Source organism: Oncorhynchus nerka, linkage group LG22 (assembly GCF_034236695.1).
Source record: "Oncorhynchus nerka isolate Pitt River linkage group LG22, Oner_Uvic_2.0, whole genome shotgun sequence".
Classification (NCBI taxonomy): domain Eukaryota; kingdom Metazoa; phylum Chordata; class Actinopteri; order Salmoniformes; family Salmonidae; genus Oncorhynchus; species Oncorhynchus nerka.
In genome coordinates, this window is record NC_088417.1 from 82,336,082 (window position 1) to 82,348,581 (window position 12,500).

At 43.4% G+C, this 12,500-nt stretch overlaps 1 protein-coding gene across 2 annotated transcripts in view; it reads right to left on the reverse strand.

Annotated features, from left to right (window-relative positions):
• The window catches only part of LOC115119317 (netrin receptor UNC5C-like), a 327,268-nt gene that overhangs the window by 31,806 nt on the left and 282,962 nt on the right, over nt 1-12,500 (reverse strand). For both annotated transcript variants that reach the window (XM_065007478.1, XM_065007477.1), the window contains exons 9-10: nt 8,280-8,471; nt 6,605-6,964 (exon numbers count right to left, since the gene is read on the reverse strand). In XM_065007478.1, the coding sequence (XP_064863550.1) occupies nt 6,605-6,964; nt 8,280-8,471 (552 nt within the window). The remainder of the gene's footprint in view (nt 1-6,604; nt 6,965-8,279; nt 8,472-12,500) is intronic.

Genomic DNA, 12,500 nt, shown 5'->3' on the forward strand with positions numbered 1-12,500 from the left:
ATAGAAGAGACAGGAACGCTTATGAGGTGTTGTTGTATATATTCAGGGCCATATCCCTGTAATGCTTAGAGAAGATCTCATGTCAAGTGTCATTGAAGTGTTGTGGTTGCAGGTTCACCTGCCTCATCTAAAGCCTTTTCTTTAGGGGTGTTGCTACAGGCCACCAAGTGCTAACAGTCAGTATCTAATCTGATGTAAACAGAGAGGTCTACTTTCTTGGGGACCTGAATATTGACTGGTTGTCATCAAGCTGTCCGCTCAACAGGGAGTTTGTTACTGTAACCCGTGCCTGTAATCTGGTTCAGGTTATTAATCAACCTACCAGGGTGTTTACAAACACTACAGGAACAAAATCATCCACATGTATCGATCACATTTTTACTAATACTGTAGAACAGTGTTCTAAGCTGTATCCATACCCATTGGATGCAGTGATCACAATATAGTGGCTATATCCAGGAAAGCCAAAGTTCCAACAGCTGGTGCTAAAATAGTGTATAAGAGATCATGCAAAAGATTTAGCTGTGACTCTTACAGTATGTGGATGATGTTACAAATATGTGTTGGTCTGATGTAATTAATGAGGAGCATCCAGACGCTGCACTTGAATTTATGAAATTGCTTCTTCCAATTATTGATAAACATGCACCTGTTAAAAAACTGATTGTTAAAACTGTTAAGGCTCCATGGATTGATGAGGGATGTTAAACTGTATGGTTGAAAGAGATGGGGCAAAAGGAGTGGATAATAGGTCTGGCTGCATATCTGACTGGCTGATTTACTGCAAATTGAGAAATTATGTGACTAAACAAAAAAGAAGAAGAAACGGTATTATGAAGCCACGATCAATGATATAAAAACTTGAGTACTTTAAATGAAATTATGGGCAGAAAGACAAATTCAACTCCATCTTTCACCATATCAGATGACTTATACACCACAAAACCATTTGATGTTGCCAAATATTTTAATGATTACTTCATTGGGAAAGTGGGCAAACTTAGGCAGGAAATGCCAACAACGAACAGTTTTTCATGCAAAAAATATATATATTATGAAAGAAAATAATTGCAAGTTTGAATTTTGTAAAGATAGTGTGGGAGAGGTGGAAAACGTATTGTTATCGATCAATAATGACAAACCTCCTGGCATTGACAACTTAGATGGAAAGCTACTGAGGATGGTAGCTGACTCTATAGCCACTCCAATCTGTCATATTTTTAATCTGAGCCTAGAGGAAAGTCTTTGTCCTCAGGCCTGGAGGGAAGCCAAAGTAATTCAGCTACCCGAGTGGCACAGCGGTCTAAGGCATTGTATCTCAGTGCACGAGGCGTCACTACAGTCCATGGTTTGAATCCAGGCTGTATCACATCCGGTCAGGATTGGGAGTCCCAGCGTCGTCCGGGTTTGGCCGGGGAAGGTCGTCATTGTAAATAAGAATTTGTTCTTAACTGACTTGTCTAGTTAAATAAAGTTTAAATAAATAAAACTATACCCAAGAGTGGTAGTGGCCTTTACTGGTTCTAACAGCAGACATACTGTATAAGCTTGCTGACAGCTCTTAGCAAAATATTGTGTTTGACCAAACAAAATGCTATTTCTCTGTAAACAAATTAACAACAGACTTTCAGAATGCTTATAGAGAAGGGCACTCAACATGTACTGCACTGACACAACTGACTGATGATTGGTTGAAAGAAGATTGTGGGAACAGTACTGTTAGAACAGCAGTACTGTTAGAACAGCAGTACTGTTCTGTGCAGCCTTTGATATTATTGACCATAACTTATGTCTTATGGCTTTTCAACCGACTCCATATCATGGATTCAGAGCTATCTATCTAATAGAACTCAAAGGGTTTTCTTTAATGGAAGCTTTCTTTAATGGAAGCTTCTCTAATGTCAAACATGTAAAGTGTGGTGTACCGCAGGGCAGCTCTCTAGACCCTCTACTCTTTTCTATTTTTACCAATGACCTGCCACTGGCAATAAACAAAGCATGTGTGTCCGTGTATGCTGATGATTCAACCATATACGCATCAGCAACCAGAGCTAATGAAGTCACTGAAACCCTTAACAAAGAGTTAAGTCTGTTTTGGAATGGGTGGGCAGTAATAAACTGGTCCTGAACATCTCTTAAACTAGGAGCATTGTATTTGGTACAAATCATTCCCTAAGTTCTAGACCTCAGCTGAATCTGGTAATGAATGGTGTGGCTGTTTTATTTTTATTTTATTTTTTTATTTCACCTTTATTTAACCAGGTAGGCTAGTTGAGAACAAGTTCTCATTTGCAACTGCGACCTGGCCAAGATAAAGCATAGCAGTGTGAACAGACAACACAGAGTTACACATGGAGTAAACAATTAACAAGTCAATAACACAGTAGAAAAAAGGGGAGTCTATATACAATGTGTGCAAAAGGCATGAGGTAGGCGAATAATTACAATATTGCAGATTAACACTGGAGTGATAAATGATCAGATGATCATGTACAGGTAGAGATATTGGTGTGCAAAAGAGCAGAAAAGTAAATAAATAAAAACTGTGGGGATGAGGTAGGTGAAAATGGGTGGGCTATTTACCAATAGACTATGTACAGCTGCAGCGATCGGTTAGCTGCTCAGATAGCTGATGTTTGAAGTTGGTGAGGGAGATAAAAGTCTCCAACTTCAGCGATTTTTGCAATTCGTTCCAGTCACAGGCAGCAGAGTACTGGAACGAAAGGCGGAAGAATGAGGTGTTGGCTTTAGGGATGATCAGTGAGATACACCTGCTGGAGCGCGTGTTACGGATGGGTGTTGCCATCGTGACCAGTGAACTGAGATAAGGCGGAGCTTTACCTAGCATGGCCTTGTAGATGACCTGGAGCATGTAGCGAGGGCCAGCCGACTAGAGCATACAAGTCGCAGTGGTGGGTAGTATAAGGTGCTTTAGTGACAAAACGGATGGCACTGTGATAAACTGCATCCAGTTTGCTGAGTAGAGTGTTGGAAGCAATTTTGTAGATGACATCGCCGAAGTCGAGGATCGGTAGGATAGTCAGTTTTACTAGGGTAAGCTTGGCAGCGTGAGTGAAGGAGGCTTTGTTGTGGAATAGAAAGCCGACTCTTGATTTGATTTTCGATTGGAGATGTTTGATATGAGTCTGGAAGGAGAGTTTGCAGTCTAGCCAGACACCTAGGTACTTATAGGTGTCCACATATTCAAGGTCGGAGCCATCCAGGGTGGTGATGCTAGTCGGGCATGCGGGTGCAGGCAGCGATCGGTTGAAAAGCATGCATTTGGTTTTACTAGCGTTTAAGAGCAGTTGGAGGCCACGGAAGGAGTGTTGTATGGCATTGAAGCTCGTTTGGAGGTTAGATAGCACAGTGTCCAATGACGGGCCGAAAGTATATAGAATGGTGTCGTTTGCGTAGAGGTGGATCAGGGAATCACCCACAGCAAGAGCAACATCATTGATATATACAGAGAAAAGAGTCGGCCCGAGAATTGAACCCTGTGGCACCCCCATAGAGACTGCCAGAGGACCGGACAGCATGCCCTCCGATTTGACACACTGAACTCTGTCTGCAAAGTAATTGGTGAACCAGGCAAGGCAGTCATCCGAAAAACCGAGGATACTGAGTCTGCCGATAAGAATATGGTGATTGACAGAGTCGAAAGCCTTGGCAAGGTCGATGAAGACGGCTGCACAGTACTGTCTTTTATCGATGGCGGTTATGATATCGTTTAGTACCTTGAGTGTGGCTGAGGTGGACCCGTGACCGGCTCGGAAACCAGATTGCACAGCGGAGAAGGTACGGTGGGATTCGAGATGGTCAGTGACCTGTTTGTTGACTTGGCTTTCGAAGACCTTAGATAGGCAGGGCATGATGGATATAGGTCTGTAACAGTTTGGGTCCAGGGTGTCTCCCCCTTTGAAGAGGGGGATGACTGCGGCAGCTTTCAATCCTTGGGGATCTCAGACGATATGAAAGAGAGGTTGAACAGGCTGGTAATAGGGGTTGCGACAATGGCGGCGGATAGTTTCAGAAATAGAGGGTCCAGATTGTCAAGCCCAGCTGATTTATATGGGTCCAGGTTTTGCAGCTCTTTCAGAACATCTGCTATCTGGATTTGGGTAAAGGAGAACCTGGAGAGGCTTGGGCGAGGCGCTGCGGGGGGGGCGGAGCTGTTGGCCGAGGTAGGAGTAGCCAGGCGGAAGGCATGGCCAGCCGTTGAGAAATGCTTGTTGAAGTTTTCGATAATCATGGATTTATCGGTGGTGACCGTGTTCCCTAGCCTCAGTGCAGTGGGCAGCTGGGAGGAGGTGCTCTTGTTCTCCATGGACTTCACAGTGTCCCAGAACTTTTTGGAGTTGGAGCTACAGGATGCAAACTTCTGCCTGAAGAAGCTGGCCTTAGCTTTCCTAACTGACTGCGTGTATTGGTTCCTGACTTCCCTGAACAGTTGCATATCGCGGGGACTATTCGATACTATTGCAGTCCGCCACAGGATGTTTTTGTGCTGGTCGAGGGCAGTCAGGTCTGTATCTGTTCTTAGTTCTGCATTTTTTGAATGGAGCATGCTTATCTAAAATGGTGAGGAAGTTACTCTTAAAGAATGACCAGGCATCCTCAACTGACGGGATGAGGTCAATGTCCTTCCAGGATACCCGGGCCAGGTCGATTAGAAAGGCCTGCTCACAGAAGTGTTTTAGGGAGCGTTTGACAGTGATGAGGGGTGGTCGTTTGACTGCGGCACCGTAGCGGATACAGGCAATGAGACAGTGATCGCTGAGATCCTGGTTGAAGACAGCGGAGGTATATTTGGAGGGCCAGTTGGTCAGGATGACGTCTATGAGGGTGCCCTTGCTTACAGAGTTAGGGTTGTACCTGGTGGGTTCCTTGATGATTTGTGTGAGATTGAGGGCATCTAGCTTAGATTGTAGGACTGCCGGGGTGTTAAGCATATCCCAGTTTAGGTCACCTAACAAAACAAACTCTGAAGCTAGATGGGGGGCGATCAATTCACAAATGGTGTCCAGGGCACAGCTGGGAGCTGAGGGGGGTCGGTAGCAGGCGGCAACAGTGAGAGACTTATTTCTGGAGAGAGTAATTTTCAGAATTAGTACTGTTTGGGTATGGACCTGGAAAGTATGAAGAAGTTGTTGAAGAAGTTGAGGAGACTAAATTACTTGGTATTACCTTAGATTGTAAACTGTCATGGTCAAAACATAGATTTAATGGTTGTAAAGATGGGGAGAGGTCTGTCCGTAATAAAGAGATGCTCTGCTTTTTTGACACCACACTCCAAAAAGCAAGTTCTGCAGGCTCTAGTTTTGTCTTATCTTGATTATTGTCCAGTCGTGTGGTCCAGTGCTGCAAGGAAATACCTAGTTAAGCTGCAGCTGGCCCAGAACAGGATGGCATGTCTTGCTCTTCATTGTAATCAGAGGGCTGATATAAATTCTATACATACCAGTCTCTCTTAGCTAAGAGTTGAGGAGAGACTGACTGCATCACTTCTTATTTTTGTAAGAAACATTCATGTGTTGAAAATCCTAAATTGTTTGCATAGTCAACTTACACAGCTCTGACACACACACTTACCCCACCAGACATGCCACCAGGGGTATTTTCATAGTCCACAAATCCAGAACAAATGCAAGAAAACATACAGTATTATATAGAGCCTTTATTGCATGGAACTTCCTTCCATCTCATTTGGCTCAAATAAACAGCAAATCTGGTTTCAAAAAACAGATAAAGCAACACCTCACGGCACAACGCCTCTCCCCTATTTGACCTAGATAGTTTGTGTGGATGCATTGATATGTAGGCTACGTGTGCCTTTTAAAAATGTATGTAGTTCTGTCCTTGAGCTGTTCTTGTCTAATGATGTTCTGTATTATGTCATTCTGTATTATGTTTCATGTTTTCTTTGGACCCCAGGAAGAGTAGCTGCTGATTTTGCAACAGCTAATGGGGATCCTAATAAAATACCTAATACCATATTTTTGGACTTATAAATCGATGATACTGTATATACCCTTTGATTCTTGAAGAACTTATAAAGTTGGTTCAACTGTTGTACCCCATCAAAACCCAAAATATAAGCTTGTTTCTAAATAATGTAAATGTAAACAAACACGGTATAGCCTCAAAACATGCTTAAAACTATAATTGTGATATTATGGATGGTCAGTCCCGGGCTGTATCACAACCGGCCGTGATTGGGAGTCCCATAGTGCAGTGCACAATTGGCCCAGTGTTGTCCGGGTTAGGGGAGGGTTTGGCCGGGGGGGCTTTACTTGGCTCATCGCGCTCTAGCGACTCCTTTTGGCATGTCGGGCGCCTGCAGGCTGACCTATGTCGCCAGGTGAACAGTGTTTCCTCTGGCAGATTGGTGAGGCTGGTTTCCAGATTAAGAGGGCGGGTGTTAAGAAGCGTGGTTTGGCGTATTATGTTGCGGAGGACACATAACTCGACCTTCGCCTCCCGAGCCCGTTGGGAAGTTGCAGCGATGAGACAAGATCAAAATTGGGGAGAAAAAGGTGGTACATTTTTTTTTTTTAAATACCATAGACCAATTACTCTGAGACTGTACCATAAAGACCCATACCTGAGTTGGGGACAATGAGGTGTCCACCCATGGAGTTGAAGGAGCCCAGAGCGGTACAGGAGGGGTCCCTGGTGCCGGTACGGAGCAGGGTCTGGGTCTGGGTCCTCCTCCCCATGGTGTCCCCATCCAGCAGGCAGTGGGGCAGCTTAGGGGACAGCTTGGAGGAGAATTCAGACAGGTCCTCAGAGGGGGTGACCAGACCAGAGGAGTTGTACACCTTGATCTTCAGGTTGGGCAGGGGGTCCAAGAGGGGGGAGTTGGTCATGGGAATCTTGTCTGCGACATCATGGAGGGCGTAGACCGGACCGCGGTACATGGCGGCAGCAGAGGTCAGGTCAGGGGGTGTTGTCAGAAGGTCAGCTGGGGACAGGAGAGGAGAGGACAATGGTGATGTCAGTGGTAAGACTACTGTATCATCTAAGTAGAGCTGCAGTTCAATCAAACTCAACCAATACACCATCAGGACCAGTCAGTATTGAGCTGTTAAGAGGCTTTAGATAAGTTCTTAAGACTATTTTTTTTTTAAATGTTTGCTTTTAGGTAGCTTTTTCTGTGGGTTGACGCAGCTGGTGTCAGCTATGTCCTGCTTAAACTCTACTAAACTGTATTGAGTTATTTGTTTACTCTTCAGCTCTACACATAAACAGTGTGAAGAGTCCTGTTACTCAGTGCTCCAACCTTAACTATCGCTCTGCAGCACAGTGTTTCATAAGGAACAGATGGCTTCATTATATAGCAGTTTACCTAACAGGTACACACATGAATATTGATGATTTGTGCTGAGTGGGCGGGGTGGGAACAGTAACAGTCACACTCTGGGTCCTCACACACCTCCTCCTCATCTTCTCCTCATCTTCTCTACCACACACCGTGTAAGAGAAATGGTAAACATGTATATACAGTCAGTATGGTAAATAGCTAGTGGTGCGTTCAAATAGTGAGCCTATTTAGATTCTATACCAACATTCTTTATTGACGTGTCGTTGTCAACATGCAGTGTGTTTACCTGTCTGGCGGTGGTTGTGACTCTGTGGATGAGGGATGACTCCAAGGCACAGAGGGGTAAACGCAGCACCTGTTGTGTGGACTAATGTCTTTCTTTGACTCTATGTATCTCTCTCTTTCTATCAGCCAGGATTAGGCTGCTATATAAACCAATCCTCTCCTGCCCAAATCGAATTACACTTGAAAACACAGATAGATAGGGAGGTTGTGTAACAGCTATTTATCACCTGTTATTCTGATACAGAAAGACACCCCTCACACACACATAAACACACAGACACCTCAGACCCACCTGTTATTCTGATACAAAAAGACACCCCTCACACACATAAACACACAGACACCTCCGACCCACCTGTTATTCTGATACAAAAAGACACCCCTCACACACATAAACACACAGACACCTCAGACCCACCTGTTATTCTGATACAAAAAGACACCCCTCACACACATAAACACACAGACACCTCCGACCCACCTGTTATTCTGATACAAAAAGACACCCCTCACACACATAAACACACAGACATCTCCGACCCACCTGTTATTCTGATACAAAAAGACACCCCTCACACACATAAACACACAGACACCTCCGACCCACCTGTTATTCTGATACATAAAGACACCCCTCACACACATAAACACACAGACACCTCCGACCCACCTGTTCGAGCCGTCTTGATGCTAACGGGCTGGAAACCCTCGTAGAGGGCCGAGGTGTCTATGATGTCAGAGTCAAAGTCGCGATGGTGCTTCCTGTAGACGAACAGCGCCACGATGACGGAGATGACCAGACACATGATCACAGCGATGACGACGCCTACGTACAGTGCCACATCATCTGTACTGGGGGCAGCTGGGTGGAGAGAACGAGAGAGAGAGAGAGATTTGACTTTGAAAGAGTGCTCAAAGCTCTCTGCGGGAAAGTTTATTTAGATATGTAATCAAACATATTAACTCCATTAATCACATGTGATAGGCAGTGGTGTTATCAGGCCTAACGAAGACAGTATCAGGAGCCCAATATCCTGCTTATAGATTGAGTATTTAACAACGTCAGACACTAATCCACATTATTATGAATGAATTCTGGTCCCCTATGTAGAATTCCACCTTTGCATCATACACACTTCTTTAAAAAGACGAGTGAGTGTTGTTGAAGTTTATGCACTGTGCATTACCATGTCATTATTGATATACTAAGGTATATCATAACACAAAGGTTGAATTTGATATATTGGAATGTTCAAGGACAAAGTGAAATGTCAAACCTGTACTGTAACTCAGCTACTGTAATGTTGGGCTGGTCCAATGTCCCGATAATGAGAGTTTAATGTGCCGGGAGTTTAGAGTTGAATAGAAGGGCAAATTAGTGGCACTGTCAGATGACATTACATGGAGAGAGAGAAAGAGAGAGAGAGAGACAGAGAGAGAGAGAGAGAGAGAGGGAGAGGGAGAGGGAGAGAGAGAGAGAAAGACAGACAGAGAGAGAGAGAGAGAGAGAGGAGAGAGGGAGAGAAAGAAAGAGAGAGAGAGAGAGAGAGAGAGAGAGAGAGAGAGAGAGAGAGAGAGAGAGGGAGGGAGGAAGGAAGGAAGGAAGGAAGGAAGGGGAAGGTAGTGTGAGAGAAAGAGAGAAAGAGTGAGAGAGAGAAAGGAAAGGGGGGAGGTGGTATTGTATTACATGCATAAAAGCATTCCCCGTACCTGGGTATGCATTACCATTAGCTCTGAATAACAAGGTTACTACAGTACAGGAACAGTACAGGCCAATGGCACATCTGTGAAGCTTGAAGGTTCTAACAAGGATATTAACTAGGATGGAACTAGCCTGGATCTTGCCTGGAACTAGCCTGGATTTAGCCTGGAACTAGCCTGGATCTAGCCTGGATCTAGCCTGGAACTAGCCTGGAACTAGCCTGGAATTAGCCTGGAACTAGCCTGGATCAAATGTCCGCTTCGTAAAGATATACGTATATTAGTCTGCTGTAAATTACAGAGGTCCCTGATGGACCACATATACGAACATTCCTTTATCTGTGTCTCTCCTTGCCCCCCGGTCCCTGGCTTTGTTCTTTCCTTTTTCTGATAAGATCTAGAAATAACCCACGTTTCACATTTCTCCTTTCATCTTTCCCTCCCAGATCGTTTCTTTTTCTGTTTTCAGCTGGAGAATGAGTGATTTTAAGGCCTAGTTTGGTTCTGCTCATTCTAGTGGCTGCGTGTAGAACCCAGGCTGTAATGACCCTAATTAAAGTGGAACAGTTATAGATGGATGGAAACAGTGAAACAGTGTCAACGCCTTATGTTGATAATTGTGAAGAATGGCCTTCACTGTCAAGAAACTGACAAGTGAAATATAGAGCCTTCTTTACAGGTGTCTAAACGCCACTGGCAAAGTGTGTGTTGGAGGGGGAGTGTGAGAGAGAGACAGAGAGGGAGAAAGACAGTGGAGGAGAGGAGAGAGAGAGAGAGAGAGAGAGCAGTGAAAGAGAGAGTAAAGACAGTGAAAGAGAGAGTAAAGACAGTGAAAGAGAGAGTAAAGACAGTGGAGGAGAGAGTAAAGAAAGTGAAAGAGTGAGTAAAGACAGTGAAAGAGAGAGTAAAGACAGTGAAAGAGAGAGTAAAGAGAGTGGAGGAGAGAGTAAAGACTGTGAAAGAGTGAGTAAAGACAGTGAAAGAGTGAGTAAAGACAGTGAAAAAGAGAGTAAAGACAGTGAGAGAGAGTAAAGACAGTGAAAGAGTGAGTAAAGACAGTGAAAGAGAGAGTAAAGATAGTGAAAGAGAGAGTAAAGACAGTGAAAGTGTGAGTAAAGACAGTGAAAGAGAGAGTAAAGACAGTGAAAGAGAGAGTAAAGACTGTGAAAGAGTGAGTAAAGACAGTGAAAGAGTGAGTAAAGACAGTGAAAGAGAGAGTAAAGACAGTGAAAGAGTGAGTAAAGACAGTGAAAGAGTGAGTAAAGACAGTGAAAAAGAGAGTAAAGACAGTGAAAGAGAGAGTAAAGACAGTGAAAGAGAGAGTAAAGACAGTGAAAGAGTGAGTAAAGACAGTGAAAGAGTGAGTAAAGACAGTGAAAGAGTGAGTAAAGACAGTGAAAGAGAGAGTAAAGAGAGTGGAGGAGAGAGTAAAGACAGTGAAAGAGAGAGTAAAGACAGTGAAAGAGAGAGTAAAGACAGCGAAAGAGAGAGTAAAGACAGTGAAAGAGAGAGTAAAGAAAGTGAAAGAGAGAGTAAAGACAGTGAAAGAGAGAGTAAAGACAGTGAAAGAGAGAGTAAAGACAGTGAAAGAGTAAGTAAAGACAGTGAAAGAGAGAGTAAAGACAGTGAAAGAGAGAGTAAAGACAGTGAAAGAGTAAGTAAAGACAGTGAAAGAGTAAGTAAAGACAGTGAAAGAGTAAGTAAAGACAGTGAAAGAGTAAGTAAAGACAGTGAAAGAGTAAGTAAAGACAGTGAAAGAGTGAGTAAAGACAGTGAAAGAGAGTAAAGACAGTGAAAGAGTAAGTGTTACGGATACAGTTATCCTGTGTGTGTGTATCCTGTGTGTGTGTTTCTTTTCTCTCCTTCTCCCCTCACAGGTGAAAACCATCACTCCCCAATCAGTCAACAATCAATCATCAATCAGAAGACACACCTCCTCCTACTTCCTATCCTATCACAGTTCCTTCCCCATGGTTTAAAAACCCCATCATTTGTTTGTTCTAAAGAGCAATCTCTAGCTCAATCTCTCTGTAAATGCCATGTCTGTAGGTCTCTGTGTTTCACTCTCGCTTTGTGTCTTAACCTCTCTTTTGTTTAAGCACCTCCATAGCACTTTGTCATCACCTGTGAGTATTGTTTTTGGTTATGGTGTTTGTTTGTTGCTGGTGGGAAAAGGGGGAAACCAAGACAAGTCGCCCATGGGCATACACTACCCGTAGGTGAACTTTGTTAAATACACTAGTTAGAACTGGGCGGACCACCCACTGTATTTTTGGTTAGTTAGTTAGCTGTTGTTAACCTCTTAAGTCGACCCTCTACTTTTTTGAACATCCTGTTAAAAATCGCGCAACATTTCAGCGCCCTGCTACTCATGCCAGGAATATAGTATATGCATTTGCTTAGTCTGTGTGGATAGAAAACACTCAGACGTTTAAAAAACTGGTTAAATCACTGCTGTGGCTTTACCAGAACGGCATTTACATCGAAAAGCACAGGAAAAACTGATCACTGAAAATGGGAAAATATATCCATGCGCTACTTGATCCCATTGATAAAGGTGAACCACAATTAATTGACTGAGGTTGCAGTACCTACAGCTTCCACACGGTGTCTAGAGTCTTGTCATTTCCCTTCGAGTTTTTTCTTGGTCAAACACATGCAGGACACCGTATCTCCTCCGGTCTAGGACCGGATATTTTCGTTGAGTTTCTAGCCGGACATTTTTCCAGACGGACAGCTAATGATCTTTACATCGCCTCCTGATGAATTTTATCGCTTATTAACGTTTACTAATACCTAAAGTTGCATTACAAACGTATTTCAAAGTGTTTTGTGAAAGTTTATCGTCGACTTTTTGAATTTTAAAAAATGACGTTACGTTTTGAAACAATGTTTTTTTCGTTTATCACACAGTCTACATATAACGATATCTAGGCTTTATATGGACCGATTTAATCGAAATAAAGACCCAAATAGTCTTTATGGGACATCTAGGAGTGCCAACAAAGAAGATGGTGAAAGGTAATGAATGTTTTCTATTTTATTGTGTGGTTTGTGTAACGCCGAAATGCTAATTATTTTGTTTACGTCCCCTGTGGGTCTTTTGGGGGTGTTGCATGCTATCAGATAATAGCTTCTCATGCTTTCGCCGAAAAGCATTTTAAAAATCTGACTTGTTGCCTGGATTCAC